This window comes from Rhamphochromis longiceps, linkage group LG16 (genome assembly GCF_057381845.1).
Source record: "Rhamphochromis longiceps isolate RC_006_pf linkage group LG16, R_longiceps_female_GT1.1, whole genome shotgun sequence".
Taxonomy (NCBI): Eukaryota; Metazoa; Chordata; class Actinopteri; order Cichliformes; family Cichlidae; genus Rhamphochromis; species Rhamphochromis longiceps.
The window spans coordinates 24,756,514-24,776,119 of NC_140572.1; the positions used below are offsets into that span (position 1 = coordinate 24,756,514).

At 40.6% G+C, this 19,606-nt stretch overlaps 1 protein-coding gene across 4 annotated transcripts in view; it reads right to left on the reverse strand.

Annotated features, from left to right (window-relative positions):
• LOC146651204 (protein TANC1-like) overlaps nucleotides 1-19,606 on the reverse strand; it is a 116,830-nt gene that overhangs the window by 84,009 nt on the left and 13,215 nt on the right. Inside the window, exon 1 of one of the 4 annotated variants that reach the window (XM_085383437.1) lies at nucleotides 10,826-10,917. The exons of the other annotated variants lie outside the window; for them this stretch is intronic. Within the exon in view, the coding sequence (XP_085239563.1) occupies nucleotides 10,826-10,880 (55 nt within the window). The 5' untranslated portion in view covers nucleotides 10,881-10,917. Of the gene's footprint in view, nucleotides 1-10,825; nucleotides 10,918-19,606 lie in introns of those variants that run through there. 4 annotated transcript variants of the gene reach the window in all.

The window sequence follows — 19,606 nt, forward strand, 5'->3', positions numbered from 1 at the left end:
AGTTTTCTCTTACAGTCAAGAAATTTCTGGGGTCCATTCAGGTCATAGTAAGGACTGAAGGAGAAATAGCTGTGAAAAAAAATGACTGCAGAAATTTGGAGACATTAAGGAAAAGAGTGAAAACTGTTGGTTTTCAGTAAAAGGACATCACCGATAAGTCTCTCACAAGGTTGCTGGAACGACAAACAAGGATGTCTGGTAGAGGTGGGGGGAAAAAAGTCAAAACAGACCTGGATGCCTGAAAAACAAGGTCATATAATATATATTTAAACCAGGGATCATGGGCCTGTTAGAATTTCTCACGACCATGGTACAGATGAGAACATTACGTTAGTGGTGCAAACACAGTTGCGTGTCATTGACCACAGAGTAGAGATAATAGACAATTCACTAACTGTCTGTTGTTTGCAGGTATTTTAGGTATTTTGTGGGAAAAAGCTTGTGACTTCAAGAGTTTCATTTCCAGCTCTTTATCTGTACTGTTATCTTTTTCTCTCTGCAAGACTATAACACTGATGAATTCGGAGCTGGGAAAACAACAAGCCTTTATTATTTTTCATGTTTATTCTGAAAACAAGTGTTGCGTCCCTCATCTTGCTGAGATCCTTTCATTTTGTCACTCAGCTAATTACAGTGTGTTTGTTGCCCACCACCCAAACCAGCTATGTCAGCTGAGTGTCTCTGACCTAAGACTATAAAACGTTTAAAACTGGAAACTGTTGTTTTTAGGCCGACAGTTGTACTAAATCACAACGGGCACAAACAGGGGAATAAAGGCTAAAGAAAATGACTATATTTCAAGCTGTGGTAACAAAAAAATGAAAAACTCTGCTCTCAAAAGGTTTTAGTGCATTACGCATTTCATTGTAGTTCATCTTTGTTTTAAAATATCCAGCCTTGTCAGACACTTTTTACTTAACCCACAGAGCTTCAGTTAACGTGTCGCAGCCTCGTTCATGTGTTTCTAGCAGCTTCATAAACCAAACCTGACAAGACTGAGACTTCAAGGAGGTAAAACTGGCTTTTTTACTCTTACCAGAGACCATGTGCCTGCACAGGTGGGCCTTCATAGGTGCAAAAGCTAAACTGCTCTCTGATGACTAATATTAAAAACACGATCCTCGTTGAAAATATATGACTGTACATGTTATGCTGCCTCTAATCTTGATGAAAGTGCATTGTGCACACTTTTCTGTTTCCCTTTAAAACGAAATATCACAATTTAAAATTGATCTCAAAGGTATCAAAGCAGTTCACAGAGGCACAAAAGCACAAACTCACTGGCTGTTTAGTTCAGCTTGCAGATTATTAACACCTGCAGCTGCTGTTTGTGCGCTCAGGGTCTCTCCACAATCCCGTTCAGTGGGGTGTGACGTTTGGCTGTGAGCTTCAACTCTCCATGTGGCTGCCAAGCAACACTCCCAGGGCGTGCACCCAGGGGTCTCCGTCCTAGTCTGTGCATTGTCTGCACCCATAAGACTTTACTGATAGTTTTTCAATTGAAGTAGATTTTGAAAAAATAAACTCACACGTAGGCCTAGATATTTCCTTACCTATCAAAACACAGTAATACTGTGCATCATACACAAAAACTGTTTCCCACAATCTCTACCATGACTTTGCTCAGTACCTCAGTAAGAGTTTGATCCCTAAATGGAAAAAAACAAGTCTTGCTTCAGTGAAAACCAATCCTGCATGGAAAGACCAATCTAGGCACAGCGCCGGCTAATAGCAATGTAATCTATTTTGCAGATTTAAAGTTGCCCACTCATCATTGCCACAAATTAATATGTATGAATTTATCAACCTCAAGATAATACCCAACTAGCAATACAGATCATACGTCAGTACACCGAACGAAATAGTAACTGCCGTTGTGGTGAACCACAGTAATGTCAATTAGCTTCGGTTAAGTTTTCAAGTCTTCAGTAAATTAGTGCTGACTCCTGTCTGTAGCCTGAGGTTTGAAGAAATCACAGAAGACTCAATTGCGAGAGGGGAAACTACTATTAGCAACCCATGTCTCTCTTTGGGGATATGAGTTCCGCTGGTCTGCTGGGCTAATCAGAAACAGGGACCCATTTACTCCACGCCTCTGCCTTACCAGAGGGGACAAAAAGCAGTCTTGTTTTTTAAAGGGCTCCTAAACAAAGAAGAATGCCAGAGACAGGAAGCAGAAAGGCCGCAATGACACCTCTGCATGCCTGCAGACATGGAAAAAAACCTGTGAATGATTCAAAGGTCACCCAGTGAAGGCCAGGACCTGTCGTTACCTTGACCTGAGTGGGACCCACTGCACGCACACTGACAGAGACGCTTTAAAGGGTCCTTAGGGGAGTGTGTTTGTGCATATAACTGTGACTGTGGGTTATGCAAACAGAGATGAGACGATGCAAGGAAGCTAAGTTGATTTCTCCCCAGTGGGGAGCATTTAACACAAACCATATGACAAGCCTTGCATTTCTATTGCTAATCCTACATCAATTAATTACCCCAGTGCGCCTGGGGTTAAGGCACCGACCATGTCCACCACATACATGACCACAGAGCTATCGTTTATTGTCTTTCCTCATAAAAATCTTCAACTTCAACTTGACTGTTAAAGCATAAGATGTGTTTTAAAAAAGCCCCTATGTGAGCAATCAGAAGATTTTAATGTGAAACTACTTTTCATAACATTTGCGTTCTCCTGTGCAGCCAATTGCATAACGTCTAGAAAAGCTTAGGGTTGCAGTGCATGTAATAAAACTTTACTTTTTAAATAATAATGAAAGAACTATCATTTCTGATTCTGCGCTGGTTAATGATAACTGCAGCAGGGCAAGGCACACGCCCGCCCCCATTTAGACGGAAGCACTATTCCAACAAAGTCCGCTCCTGGTTACGCAGTAAAAGCTGCCAGCAGGTCGTGGCCGATACAGATTTCAGCCATAATGCATGTTAAAGAGATTATGACAAAGTTGTAATTTTGGTAGTTGGTTCTGAAAACAAGAAGCGCCACATAAAAGCGTGTCATCCCAGTGCTGGTGGATAAGCAGCAGCGTGTCATGGCGACTGCGCTGCCATCTGAGCGATACCAAGTAACGCAGGAGGACACAAGGACAGAAACTCGCCAGTGCTATTTCAGTTACTTTCCAAAACCCTGGTTGGGGCAAGGCCTGCAATTTCAACCCCTGCTGTGGTTCAAGAAATCAGCCCTTTCTAATTATACCATGCTGGCCCAGGATGATGTAAAAATGATTACAGTCTCTTGCACGTTCTTTCGTCCTCATCAAAGTGAAGGTCCAGAGCCCACGAGGACATGCCCAACCCATAAAAACAGTTCAATATTATTTCAAGATACTGATTTAGATAAATATACATTAGCATACAAATCAATTATTTGACCAGGTCAAACTATGACAACCTTTAATGCTTATTCCAACAAATGTTCCAACTGGCTGACTCGTAAGTTTGCAAGAATGCCATAAAGAAGGAAAAACTATCATTTTCATTAAAACTTCATAAAAGGAAACTCTTAAAACGGAATAAATACTGATATGAGTATGGGTTAAAAGTGCAAAAGTATTTTAATTATGCATGTGGATCATTTAGGCCTTCGTGTTTCTTTCTGATGCAAACTGATTACATTATATAGTCATGCACAAAGGCTAGTATGCAAAGTGATTATCCACACCAAAGTCGTATCACTACAACTTCAAATTAATACTCCCCCCCCCCTCATGTGTCCTATCTCATTTCCACTTCTACCTTTCTGTTTACACTGCTGACTCATTTGTAATTACCTGAAGTGAGTCTGTGTAGTGCATTTCTCCTTTTAAATCTGTGCAAACAAATCGGATCCGTCACTCCTTGTGAGCAAATGCATTTGCCATGTGAAAGACACGGGCCTTTTGCATTGTCCTACAAAGGTATACTGCTTATGTAGCTTATTTGCCTCTACTCTGTACTATCCAGTAGTTCACTTCACTGTTAAACAGGGTAACAAAGTGCTAACACCCTTTCTCTAACACCAAATTAAAAGTATGCCCAAACATATCAGGACAGGACAATGACATTTCCACACCAGTCGCTTCAAATTTTCACAGCAACCTTGTCACCATTCACAGACAATGAACTAGATTAAACCCTAATGAAGGGAGGGATGCATACTGACTCATTGGCTTGTGATACCATGTGATGGCTGACACATTTCTCAGTGAACAGTTCTTATACTATATATGCTACACACAAAAAAACAATTTACCAAAGAAACAGTATTGTCTCTATTAATTTATCAACTTGCCTGCCCCAAAAATCTAAAGTTTAAGGTGCAAACTATGATATAAGTCAATGCAGTATGTTGCGATAACAAGCCACGATACGTTTTTCTCCCCCCTCTGCACACACATACTGTACAAAACTACAAACTCAGTCAAGTATCAGCTTCTCGCCAGTTAATCTTAAGCCCTACACACAAAATGAAGAAAGACTATAATTAATGCAGATTCTTTCAGTCAGCACACAAAGCACGATGACCATGGAACAATCCACCAAAGAAGAGAATTCTTTCGCTAGACTGAGTGCCAATGTGGATTTACTGTGTACTTCCGAGACCAAGGTGACAGTCTCACAAAAGCTGTCATGGTTAACACACAGAAACCCGCAGAGAGGAGAGAGACAGACAGACAATAAAGAATACAGAGTGGGGGGAGGGTCCTCAGTACAAGTCATCTATAGTGACGCAGGACAAATTGGATGTAATATGTTAATAAGACGCAAAGCTTTCTGGTTTCCAATACCAAAAAAAAAATAAAAATTACTTGTTGCGGCAAAGTAATGCAACCAATCTGGGAAACACTGAGGAGGCATCATTGCTTTCCCCATGAGGCCCTTCTCATTTCAGACCACTTTACTCAGTCAGTGGTAGCCATAGAAACGGTCAAAATACTGTACAAGGCAGCCTGAGAAAAGGCTGTAAAACATAGACTGATAAAGTGATAAATAATAAATCCCACCGACTTGTTAGCTCTCTTGCTATGGCTTTTTTGTTTCGGCTTTTCCAATTTCAGCCCAGGTTCATTCCTGAAATAGTGTCATGTGTGACATCTTGGCAGGATTTTTCCCATTTCAATGACTTCCTGTTTGCTACAATTAAAGTAAGGCACTAACATCCTCCCCACGGCCATGCCGCAAGATTTTAATTTTGCCTGCAACCATCAAATTTCATGAAGTTTTCAAACTCTCTAGAGATATTCTTCTCTTACTTGTTTTCACAGGATTACTTATCTATCCGTGCGGTCCCTGAGGAGAATCTTTAGTTTGAGCTTTTTAGAAACAGGAAAGCTTTGCTTTAAATGCATATGTACTTGGTAATTAGGTGCTTTATGCAATGTTAAGATGCTGCAGGCAAAGTAAGACTGCAAAGGGTTTTGGAGCTAGAAACACTAAGAGTGTGCGATTCGCTCTCTTTCCTCTGAAACACAGCCCTGCAGTAGCCCGAGCTCTGGAATGCCTTCCCCACTGGCCCCTGGGGAAGTGTGACTGAAAGGGAGGAGTATGTGTGGGTCTTGGGGGGAAAGAGGAGGAGGAGGTGAAGGGTAGCACTGGGCAGGCACCATGACATTTCCCATTCCTCTTCACAAATTGCCAATTTAAGTGGGTATGGGAAAAAGATATGAAACAGACAATATCTTTGCCATGTTTTATTTTAAGATTTGTGACAGGGAAGCAACCGGAATGCCAATAAAGGGGCCGAGAAGCAGACCAGAAAGACAACAACCCACATATTAGCAGAAATACTAAAATGAAGTAGATCTTAGAGTCTCAGAGCTTGTCTGATATCCTGAGGTGGAAATCCAAAATACAGACAATGTTTGACATAAACACAACAGCCAATTTTTTATTTTATTTTTTTTAAATCATCCAACCACAGAAAAACAGTCTCTGGTCAGTTTACTAATGGAAAATTCAATCACTCTTATTTTGATAGTGCAGTCACTGGGTAACTTTCACCCTTCGTATCCTGTGCTTTCCTACAGACAGGCTGACCAGTCAAGAGTCTTTGGACAAACTTTAACTTTCACCATTTTGGACAGAAAGTTATAATTCTAGCGTTTATTCATTGTTCTGCTCTTCTGATTTGCTCTGAGGATGAAGGGAACACTAACTAGAACCTTCAGCAGGTGCAGGACTTCTTCATGTGCCACCAGGAGAAGTTCCTGAAGTTAGATTGTAGCTGGTAATTAAAGGCTGAGGCGATGCAGGGTCACTGGGGAGGCAGCTGATTATACTGCTCTGTTATTTGTCACAAACAAATTAGCAATAAAAATATTTATTGAAGTGTATCTTATAGAGATCCTTAATCATCTAAGACAGATTTGCCTACGTTAGTGTGCACTTATGTGCGTGCACGTACATGAGCGCATGGTCTGCTCTGCACCTCTACCAGGGATCTTTGCTCTGAACCAAGGGAGGTGAAAATAATTTACCCAAGTGGCCACATGAGAAACTGGGACTGTTGTGGAGGGTCACACCAAGAAGCTTATAAAGAGAGAAACACGGTGCGGCCCTCCACAACAGTCCCAGTCTCTCATGTTGCCCGCACCTGCAGCTGAACTCAGTGCTGATAGTAGGCCTGCCTTGACCAAATATTTTCCTTACCAACTGTTATCTGTTAGTTAATGCAATAAAGAAAAAAGGCACCTGTTAAGGACACAAAAGTGGTAGTGATTCTAAATATAGTGCAACAACGAGTAGGGAGGCCACACTAAGTGGATAATGGTGCACTACTTGCATGTCTAAAATCATGTTTGAAGTCAGCAAATCACACACGAATGTGATCTTCCTCTGACTGCCTGGTCCAAAACCTGTACCATGTAGGGGTTGGTATGTGAAAGCAGGAATGGCTATCGTGACGAGTGTCAGACAGTTGCCACCTTCTGACACATTCCCTAAGAGTTACATGCCTATTACAGGGATCACGGGTCTTATTTCAAAGTCTTGATTATCTTTCCCCCCCAATTTAGAAGCTTTTGTTCCGTTAAACAGCACATTTCCCTTTATTCCTTTCCCCAATGTGTGTCTACCTGCCTATATATGAAAAGGGGTGGAAATCAGCCTCCGCACGTGCAGGCAATTTCACATTAATTAAGATTTATAGAAGATGACAATGGGTACACTAGAATTTATGAATACAATGCACAAGTCTGGGTCTCCACAAAGATTTATGCATCTGACAGATTAATGATGGTGTGATTCTGCAAAGTGATTCTGTGTGTGTGTGTGTGTGTTTTTGGGGGGGGGGGGGGGCAGAAGTGTTTTTGAGTTAAAAGAACGTACAGAGAATCTTTGAGGACCTCTGGTAGCACATAGAAAATAAAAGGGTATTTAAGTCAAACCTAAATCCTGCGATGTGAAACATATTGTGTTGCCAAGAACAACAACAGAACCACTTGTAGTTTTCTAATTAGACAGACAGAATGCAGAAGGACGCTACCAATCTATTTCACAGGTGCTCCAGCTGGTTGCATTTCCTACAAAGAAAAAAAATAATTACACTCTTTCAGATTAGCATAATGCATCCAAAAGACAAAAGAAAAAGAAAACAAAAGATGTACATGACACAAACGCAAATGTTTTACCATCCATGGAAATCCAAATGAGCCCAGTGTCCATGCTGAGTTGTCGAGGGTTTGACCTCATTTCATAAGAGCTTTAGAATAAATTATGGCACATCCACTGTTGACAGTCTTGGCTGGAGAGTTATTGATATTCATGCTGGTAGAATCATGTTTGAATGTCTCTCTGCAGGCCTCCTCAGTACCCAGACTAGATAAGTGGGACACTGTTCACTGCCAGACTACAGGGTAAATATCCCTCTCGCCTCCTATCCATCCTTGTATGACACTAATCAGCCTTTTGAGTGAACATTAGGGAGTAAGTTGTTTTCTGTGCTTTAAAATTTTTTACTTGAGTGGCACTAACCCAGCAAGGGGTGCATTCTTAATGAATTATTTATATTCAATAGGTGCAGCGAAGGACTTGTAAAGAATATAGCTGTAGCGTCAGGGTCGACCAGTCAATTGTTTGGTCAATAGACTCTCACCTGAAAAAAATTCTCACTGATCAGAAAAGGTCTAAATCGATAGCTGTGTAAGACTGAGCCGATATCTTTGGCAGTAGTAGGAAAAGACCACCTTTAGGAAAAAAAAGAAAGAAAGCATTTTATGAACTCCCCTGCCTTTTTGCAACTTTGGAGTCAACCATACTCAGAAACTCTGTTAAGAGTCTAAGTTTAATGTTTAATTTTACATTACATTGGCTTCAAACTAATTGGCATCATATAAAAGAAGAAGATCGGTGTGTTTGAACTTGAAAAACCAACAAAGCTGACATTATTTCAGCATAAAACAACAATTTAAAAATAATTTATTATGCTGAAAATACAAGCTTTTAATGTCTAATATCGATTTAGGCCAACAAGGCAAGCAGTAGTGTACCTAACAAAATGTAGAATATCAAGGTAATGTAGTCTGTGCTACACACAACTAACTGGTTAATAATTATAGACAATTTCAGTCTACTGAGATTTTCTTTGGTGGACTTTAGTGTTCTTATGTTTCTCTCTGGTCAATGGTCTAGGTCAGGGGTCAGCAACCTTTAAGACCCAAAGAGCCATTTGGACCCGGTTTCCACGCAAAAGAAAACACTGGGAGCCGCAAATACTTTTTGACATCTAAAATTAAGTTAACACTGTATATATTGTTTTTTACCTTTATGCTTTGTGTGAACAACTAAGGTGTGTTGCTTATGAAAGTGCTACAGAGAAAGTTACATTTTATTTATGTAATTAACACATTTTGAACTCTTAAAGAAATATAACAAAAAGACACCCAGCTGAACTAAAATGATCCATGTAGCAAATAAAAACTGTTGTGAGCTACCACCCTTATATCGCCTTTGGGCTTTTGGAGCCCTGACTTTTAAAAAAAAATAATTGGAAAAAAAGCTCTATGCTGCTAAAAAAAAAAAAAAGAAAAATAGATATTTGCAAAATTCTGCCTAAATATGTATTTTACCAGGTTAAGGTGTGTGGCGGGGCGTCGTCTGCAGCGACGCTGCAGGGGAGGCGGATGCACCTGAGCGGCACCCGCAATCACGCCTCGCCGCCTTAACGTCTGTGCCATCTATGCTGTTGTTGGTGGTATATGTCGGGCTGTGAGCTGAAAAGTTACAGCCGGCTGTATGCGTACAGCAACCGTGTATGAAAAGTGGTCAATAAAGAGATGCTGAAAAGCATGTTCATGCAAACATTGTCGGGTCTGCTGTGATAGGTTTACAATGGGACTTCTGCTCCTGAACCTCTGCGCACAGCGTCTGCAAATCGGGGCTGTACGAAGTCACTTTCATGTTTACGCAGGACTGTAAGCTGTCATCTGTGAGGCGTGAGCGGTGTTTGTTTTTAACATAGTTCACGGTTGAGAACAGCTGCTGACATAATGTGGATCCGAAGATCCATAATTGGCCTACCTGGGGTTGAAAGTCTCGATAAATGTACGGTATTTCGGCGGGTACACCGGCTTCCGCGAGTGTGACGCTTATTTAGAGCGATATAAAAATAAAATTATATTTTATTATTTTTTCATTTCAATATCACAATAATCTTCCAATTTAGAAGTACAAGTTAAAAAAAAGAATGAACATAAATAAAATACACTTCAGCTAAATACTTCTAATTTATTTTCCCAAACCATGCCGAGCTGCAGTATAAGGACTAAAGAGCCGCAGGTTGCCGACCCCTGGTCTAGGTACAGAAGGGGTTCTTTTGGGTTTTTTTTACTGATGCAATTAAAAAGGGTTGATTTGCGGTGCTGCTGAGCAACTGACCCATTAATCTTTCCACAGTAATGCCATAAAAAAATTCTTGCACGGGTTTTACATGGGGGTTAATTGCAATGGCATCTTCTCCAACTCGCAGAAACAGCTGTCACATAGGACAGATGGACAAGCCTAGCACACGCATCTAAGCTATGATCAATCATTTTAATACTGTGAACAGAGCTCGGGGAGCCACACCGCTGCAATGTGGTTGAATTACAATGCTGACTGATGAGGGATAGACATGACTTTACAGATGTACATCTTTTTCCACCCTGATACTTCTGCAAAAACCTACAATTTCTCACTTTTATCTGTTAGAAATATTAAGAAGCTACTCTGAGACAAAAGTGGGGTTTATTTTCAGACACAAGTGCAAAATGTGGTCTGGAGACCTAGGTTGCCATGGAGATGTGGTTTAACAACAGATTTAGCTTGCCATTAGCACAGACCATTAGGCACAGCTTCATCTGGGGCCAGGTGAGGTCATGAGAACACCAGTAACCTCTGGACAACAGCCTGTTCGGTAATGTTAAATGGACAAGGATGCGGCACAAAGGCTGTTCACCAAATCCTTGCAAAGAGCCTAATCCCATAAGCAAACAAGGACCAGCGAAAAGCTTGCAGCTTTGTACTCTTCACTGTCAGTGGGAAATCTGTGCAAATTTAGCTTCAATCAATCTTGCCTCAATTCATTCTCAGAACAGAAGGAACTTTTCAACAAGCACATTTATTTTAAAGATTAATAATATATTTAAAAGTAGATAAACCATTCGGGCACCAAGCAGTGCTTTTTTAGGATGATCTTCAACTGCATATACTTCCAAATTCAATTCTATGCTTTTGTCAGTTTTGAGCAAATTCTGAGCAGACAGAGTTTTCAAATAAAAACCGATCCAAAAATAACACATTTATTAGAAGACTTTTTAAATGTGAAAAGGAAGCACTCAATGCAAATTGCTCCTACTTGAAGCAGTTATCCTCTGTTCCTTTGAGGGTGGGCACAAAGGAACCAAGGTCATTAGTTCAGGCTGCTGAAAACCCTCCTGAGCTAAGGATGGCAAGACATTCATCTGCAGGCACAATTACAAAAAAGGAAAGAAGAAAAAAAATCTGTGTTCAGAAATGCAGAACAGAGCAGCGCAGAGCAAAGTAGGTTTAAAGAGAAAGAAAGGGGGGCGCCGAGCCCAGGACTGAACAGAGTTCTCAACAGACACCCACACAGACTTTTCTGAGAGTCAGACACTGTGACAGCATGGGCTGGTGTCTGCAAAGAGATGGCAGCAGATGAGAAGGAACCCAACCCTCAAAACGCTTGGGAAAAATATCAAAGCGAAGCAACGAACAGCTGGCACTTTGTAGTATCTCCTATGGGTGACATGATCATCTACTGCATAAAAGGAACACTTTAGGTACTTATTTAAATCACAGACAATGGCTGAGGAAGGTATGAAAGCAAAACAGAGGAGAGGAAAAAAAAGAAATCAGACAGAAGGAATGTGTCTGCCCAGGAAGGTCACGCTGTAATTAGAAAAACCTGTGGCCCGCTGACCTCTCCAGCCAATGAACTGTCATGACAGCCACTATCACCTCTTCAAAGACCATGTGAAAACACGCAGGCACGTTAACTGATAAACTGTTTTTTCTAGTCTTTGAAGTAGAAAAAACTGTTTGCCGACTGATGGGTGAAGGGTGAGGAGTGAGCAGAAAGAGAGTGGGATAAGGGGGGGGCAATTCGCCCCCTTAGTTTGGGAAGTCATATTTTGAAGTCGTCAGTGGAGCAGTCTGGAGGTTGTCACCGTGTTTTTTTTTGATGATGACTGAGTCTGTATCCTCTTTCAGAGAAAAGCTGTGAACGAATGAACGTAAAAGTCACAAAGGCCATACTACCGTGACCTCTTATCACTTTAAACTTGGCGCAAGTAGCATGGGTAGACATCCATGGGACTATGACTGTCTGTGCCTCCGATTTGGATCTTTATATGCTGAAAAAAAACTTTTTTAATACAGGTTTAGGATAACAGTTGTTTAGCTGTTAATATAACCTGAACTTAGTTTGTGTCTTCCAGCTGTTCCTAGAAGTCTTTCTTCTGACCACAGTCACATGTGCACCACAACAGTTTATTACTTATAGTAATTTCCACTAAATGGTGATAGGATTAATGAGGATCTACGAGAAAATGTCATTGTAAAGCAGAAGCAGGGGAGAGCTTTCTTTTTTTGGTTTTAAAAAAAAAAAAATGTTACATTTTGTGCATTTCAGTGTCAGGGCAAGGAAAAAAGAGAAGCAACAGACTTGAGGTTGTCATTGAAGTACAGGTTGTTAATATGTGCTTTTCCTGGAAAATGCTAGCCAGCTTCAACAATCAAAAATAGCTTGACAATCCAAAATCTATATATATGGAATGTGATCAAAAATGATTACAACCATCACTCTTAAAAGTCCTTCATTATGTGACGCGAAATGTCCTGCTCCTAATGTTTGTTGTAGCAAAAAGTAACCTCGAGGTGGGCCAACCAGGCTCACTGCTTTTCCCTGGAGTCCATATTTTGCTTTTCAGAAGGAAAGACAGGGAGTGTCTAATGTGGATACACCTGAGGTTTGTGGGCATCCAAGTCTGCATGTGTGTTTGGGTGTTTGTGCATTTGCACATGAGTGTGTGTCTAAGTGAAAGATGTGGTTTGAGCTACGCCCTGCTAATCGTTGCCTGCTGGCTGTGCAGTGCTTTGATAGCCGTGTAGGTCTGTGCACTGAATGGTCTCCTTTGTAAATCAGGTGCATTCTTTCTCCACCATTTCAGGTCCTACCGCAACTGCCTGGACATGAAAAACTACATAAACATGACCGGGAGCAAAATGGGAAACAAAAACCCATTTCACACCTATCACCAGTTCTCTTTGAAATAAAAAAAAGACAGAGACGAATTCAAACACAACTGTAGAGGTGATTTTAAAAGCCTATTTATCACAGATTATTCAGACAAAAGCTGAAGGTTATCACTATAGGCAATCTAGAGCCTCATACCTGGAAGAGTTTTTCTTTTAAGTGGTAAAATCAAGAGGTTATGACAAAAGAGACAATTGTAATGTTCTGAGCTTTACATATGATGGGTAAATCCAAGGATATTAACAATGTATTTTCAGATTGTTTGACACTCATTTATTTTCTGGTTGTTAAGTGGTTGATCTGTAATGGTCACACAGCGAATGAGCTCTGGAAACTACACTTCCTGTAGCTACATATACTCACAGAGGTTTTCTTTAAGTTTTCTCACAACCACAGGCCAAGCAGGTAGCGTTTCTCCAAATGTCTGCGGATAACATGTATAGAGAAGAGCCTGCCACCCAGCTGTTCAGTGAGAAAAATACAGACAGTGAGGTACTGGAACTTGTGGCAGATTCTGCACCTAGTGGTGTTTGTTAATGTCTGAGTGGAGTGTTAGACATCACGAGACGGTGAAAGAATTTACTGTGATCCTAAACTCGCACATGAAGACTGCACCCGAAGCAGCAAAGAACAAAGGCCTCAGAACCTGGGCCTCACGCATCGACATCACACACACATCCTCTGCAACCAGACAATGAAACAAAATTGTGGGGCGAAAGCAAGTCTGTTTGAGTGTTTTCATTCTGAACCGACGCCATCTCAGAGCAAAGATAACATACAACCAAGCGGGATTTTACATTTCCCTCCCTGTAACAAAAAAAAAAAAAAAAAAAAAAAAAAAAAAAGCTGCCTTTGTTCGAATGGAGAACCTTATATCAAAAGTAGAGCAGGGCGATATGGCCAAAAATATTTATCACGATATATATTTGAAAATTTGCGATAACGATATAACCGACGATATAATTGATGCGAGACAAAATACAACTCCACAACATTACTAGCGCAAAAAGACAACCTTCCATTTATTTTCACTTAAACAAGAAGCTGGTTTTTATGTACATTAAAGCTTTATAAAAATGTAACAGTGCAAATGCAAATTCCTTGCTGAAAGTTTAACCAAAAGGCATTTCCAGTAGAAATGGGCTGACATATCCTGAGCATAACCATGTATAATATCCACTGAAGTTAAAAAGAGGTGCTTTGCAACATTAAACTGCAGTGTGCAGTACATATTTTTCGCACCATAAGGTGCACGGGATTATAAGGCACATTAAGCGAAACAAAGCAGTCAGATAAATCAAACTTTATTAAACTCATTCTTCTTGCTTCCTCCACTTCTGTACCATTGATTCATTAATGTTGAATTCTCTGGCAGCTGCTCTATTCCCATGTTGTTGCAGTATATTAATGACTAACCTCGTATTGTGGATGGATTATCTCAGTTGTTCTCCTGACTGAAGTTTGGTCCGTTTACAGCATCCTGCCATGCGATTGCATTTGTCTCTAACCATGAAGAACCTTCACGTTAACTTTTATAAGTGGAAAAGTGTTAGTGTTCGTCCTTCAGCTTCACTGTTTATGTTATGCTAACATAGCTGTGTCGCTAGCGATCACGTAGCACATCATTATATACCAGCTAGCCCAACTTCAGTAACCCTACAAACGTCACTGCTGTTTAGTTTCCTGTCTTCATTTATGTTGGAAGTGATAGCAGAGCTGTACGTTTGATTTTTTTCAGAAATCTCTCCGTCAGAACATGCTATATCATGCTTAGGTAACTAGCGAAACTAGCGAGCTAACTTCCGCTAGCTTCCTGCTAACTTCTAACTCCGTTAAATGTAATAACTTTTGTTTTCATGGATGCCTGGAAGTTAAACTTTATAGTTACACCTGGTAAAGCAGCAATGCTGATCGTTTTATTAAAGATGAAAGAATTTAGACAGTTTTTAACTCTAAGTGATGCTGCAGTGTTGTTTGACCTGAAGTATACGGAGTTTAGGACCCAGATTACTCCCAGATTTAAGAGCATCTTAGTCCGACAAATATGACAATAACAACGGCTGCTTGCATGTTCTGCAAAAAAATGTGCTTTGTTGTGTATCTGACGGACAAACACCAAACCAGTTCCACATCACTGAAGAAGTTGCACCATTTTTACAAACCAATTCTGGTTCATCTGTTTCACTCAACAATCGGCCATGTGCGTATGAAAACAAAGGCACTGCGCATGCGCGTTTTACTCCCATTCTATCGCGATATTTCATTTTCCTATCGTTGCCTAACATTATACCGGTATTACCGTGAACGGTATAATATGGCCCAGCCCTAATCAAAAGCTCCTTTATGTTTGGACAAATAACTCAGCCACCTGTGGTTATTGTTTACAGAGGAAAGTCTTCCCCTAACGGTAAGATAATCCTAATGGGGCAGCTGTAACAGAGAGAACTCCCTGGAATCTCTGCAATGCCAGCTGTTCTTCTAACACTGTACCTCAACAGAGAGGTGATACACGAGTATGCAGAGCAGAGCTTGCAATAAAATTCACAATAGATGTGAGATTTTACAACATAACAAACCAAAAAACTCTTCCCCTAAAGTACGATCGATTCGCTTTTCTGGCGCCTGCCTTAAAAGATTTAATCTATTCCAACATCACAGCAGTATTTAAAAATCAGAAAGCCACCTAAACAAAAATTCTGCTTTGTTAACCAATTTGCTGTTGTCTGACCTTTAGCAACAAATCACTGTTTTATGTCAAAACACCCAAGAAGCGCACAGAAAGTGCAGAGACAGCACATACCATTCTCCGCCACAGCTGAGGCAACAAAGTTCTTAATGCCCTCTCTTTCTCTTTCTCAAACACACACACACACACACAGAATGACCAGTACTTTGAATGCGGGTCTTTTACATCACTTAGATTCCATAAATTTTTCACTTAATCTTCCTGAAATTCAAAGAGTCTGCTCAGGCCGTGAATCGCTTTGAAATGGAATTAAAAGACTTAGAAACTTTGCAAGTCACTGAACCGGTGACAAATTTTTGTTGTTGTGTAAAGCTGCTTATCGTCATGTGTTTGAAGAGCCAACACGTTCTATGCCGTATCAGACCTTGATAATAAAAGTAATGTGACCAAATAGTCCCTTGATATCCCTTGACAAAAAAAAAAAAAAAAAAAAAAAAAAAAGAACAAAGTTGTCACGTTTTATGGGGGACGTAGTCATTTTCGTATATTGGTTTAACTGGAAAATAGAACCACATCTGGGGTTTGCTTTTCCTTCACATTTAAATGATTAGACCCACAATTCCTCCTAATATTTGCAAACTAGGGCAAGTGGCTGGCCATTATCTGTGGGGACATAAAGCAGGGGTTGACCCCAGGTCTCAGGTCAACAACAGAGTAGCTCCTCCCGGTCCAGCCAGGTGCATGTGTGGCTTCTGTCGCTATACTGACAAACAAAGGGAGAAAAGTCCTGGCAACTGCTGGTAACTGCATATTCGTTGTGTGTACAAGGCTGGTGAATGTGCCGGGAGTCGGAGGAATAAACAGCTGAAACTGTTACCTCAAAGAGTGGACAGCTAGTGAGATTAACACTACATCACCCACAACAGACAGACAACTGTGTGGCAGCTGCTTCAAGCAGCACATGGAGCAGTAAGCCTAAGTAAGTGGGCATTCATTCAGGTATTACGGTAACACACGGTCACACTCAGCAATTAAAGCCGAGCCAAAAATGCAATTTTCCTGGATATATCAGCACGAACTGATGTGAAGAAAGCAACTATTTACTCCTCTCAGTACAGTAAGGCTTCAAAAGGAGAAAGCTACTGGGGCCTCTGTGAAGGGTAAAGAAATGGGCCACTGAGGCCAGTTTGCCAGAAAAAGCATTAAATCTTGGTGGAAAAATGTAGACTCACATGTCTTAACAAAGGTCCTTGGTATGATCTAAAAAACATGGTGACAAACTATGTACTTTACAGGCTGCTAAAGAAAACCAGCTGATTAATTACTTGACTGAACTCCAACTAAGACAAAAAGTTGTCTCCAAGGAACTCACCCAAAGGAAAGTCACCACCGTGCAACAGCATCTTGAGAACATAACTCTCCTTATTCATTTTTGTTAAGTCCGACTGCTGTTATATTAAAAATTAAAGAACAAAGCAGAGCAATTTCATATAAACTCGTGTCATGGCGAGACAGCATCATTATTTCTACCAACCTGATCTTTAAATAGAGGGATGCACCCTCCCAGCAAACACCAGCTACAACAACATTTTAATCTTTATAATGCAATAATTTTCCCAGTGTCCCAAATATCGACCGTAGTGATTCCTATACACAGCATGTCCCTGCTACAATTACCCAGCTCTCAGAAAATGAGAACATCAAAAGGCAACTACCCACAGCAAACTAGTGCCCACTCATGGAATGGCAGACCATAAAAAGGGATTCACATGGTCAATTTCAAACAGATTCCTTGCAGATTGACTACAGGAGAGGCAAGTGGGAAGGAGGAGGAAACGAAGGAGGAAGGACCTAGGAGGAGCACAAGATGGAGAGACTAAATTAGCAAGCTGTGTGTTTTTGTGGTCTTGGCAATGGGGAGATCCCAAAGGAGAGCTAATGACTGTAGTGGTATCTGGCATGGGGGCCAAGTTTCCTTTACTGTTTTAAAGTCGCCTCCAGTCCATAGCCACCAAGTCATGACCAACATATGCTGAGCTCTCGTGCAATTATACGATTATCAAGGTCGTTCCTCCCACTTATTTCCATTATATGCTGCTGAGCACATTTTACAGACATTTTGTCCTTCTGGATCTTCTGAAGAAAGGAAAGTCTGTAGAGTCCAGCCTCTAAGGACGCTTAGAGGGCCAGAAAAAAAAACCAGACTTATAAGTAGAGCAGGGCGATATGGCCAAAAATATTTATCACGATATATATTTGAAAATTTGCGATAACGATATAACTGACGATATAATTGATGCGAGACAAAATACAACTCCACAACATTACTAGCGCAAAAAGACAACCTTCCATTTATTTTCACTTAAACAAGAAGCTGGTTTTTATGTACATTAAAGCTTTATAAAAATGTAACAGTGCAAATGCAAATTCCTTGCTGAAAGTTTAACCAAAAGGCATTTCCAGTAGAAATGGGCTGACATATCCTGAGCATAACCATGTATAATATCCACTGAAGTTAAAAAGAGGTGCTTTGCAACATTAAACTGCAGTGTGCAGTACGTATTTTTCGGACCGTAAGGTGCACGGGATTATAAGGCACATTAAGCGAAACAAAGCAGTCAGATAAATCAAACTTTATTAAACTCATTCTTCTTGCTTCCTCCACTTCTGTACCATTGATTCATTAATGTTGAATTCTCTGGCAGCTGCTCTATTCCCATGTTGCTGCAGTATATTAATGACTAACCTCGTATTGTGGATGGATTATCTCAGTTGTTCTCCTGACTGAAGATTGGTCCTTTTACAGCATCCTGCCATGCGATTGCATTTGTCTCTAACCATGAGGAACCTTAACGTTAACTTTTATAAGTGGGAAAGTGTTAGTGTTCGTCCTCCAGCTTCACTGTTTATGTTATGCTAACATAGCTGTGTCGCTAGCGATCACGTAGCACATAATTATATACCAGCTAGCCCAACTTCAGTAACCCTACAAACGTCACTGCTGTTTAGTTTCCTGTCTTCATTTATGTTGGAAGTGATAGCAGAGCTGTACGTTTGATTTTTTTCAGAAATCTCTCAGTCAGAACATGCAATATCATGCTTAGGTAACTAGCGAAACTAGCGAGCTAACTTCCGCTAGCTTCCTGCTAGCTTATAACTCCGTTAAATGTAATAACTTTTGTTTTCATGGATGCCTGGAAGTTAAACTTCATAGTTACACCTGGTAAAGCAGCAATGCTGATCGTTTTATTAAAGATGAAAGAATTTAGACAGTTTTTAACTCTTAGTGATGCTGCAGTGTTCGTTTGACCTGAAGCATACAGAGTTTAGGACCCAGATTACTCCCAGATTTAAGGGCATCTTAGTCCGACGGCCGCTTGCATGTTCTGCAAAAAAAATGTGCTTTGTCGTGTATCTGACGGACAAACACCAAACCAGTTCCACATCACTGAAGTTGCACCATTTTTACAAACCAATTCTGGTTCATCTGTTTCACTCAACAATCGGCCATGTGCGTATGAAAACAAAGGCACTGCGCATGCGCGTTTTACTCATATTCTATCGCGATATTTCATTTTCCTATCGTAGCCTAACATTATACCGGTATTACCGTGAACGGTATAATATGGCCCAGCCCTACTTATAAGACTAATAAATAATCATTTAAAAAATGCATGTACATAATGCGTAGTGTATCCAATCATCAGGTTTTATGTATTCCTAACTACATTTTAAGTCCCAGGAAGGGCAAGATTATAAAGAGATGATCTGCCAGCAACTTTTTATGACATTACCTACATTTCATTGAGGTCAAGTAACTAAATAAACTGTTAAAGCCCAGAAAATAAAGATATATAACAGATATACAGGCCACATGCAGGCACAACAGTGGGGCAAAGGTAGCAGTTGTAGCTGACCTCTCAACCATAAGAGCCCTAAACAACAGAAAGGAGTGGCAAGACTTTTATTGTCCCAGCATGAGAAAAGGAGGCAGAGCCACTTCAGCTTGATGGATGGGTTCCAACTGGGAAACTGAGGCTGGGGATAAAGACTTCTATCCCGCCATAAAACTCTGCTGCTCTTGGTCTTCACACACCCAGTAACTTCTGTGTTTAAGTGTGGAATAACAAGAAAACTACGCTATCTGAGTGATTCATACAGGCTAGACAGGTTGC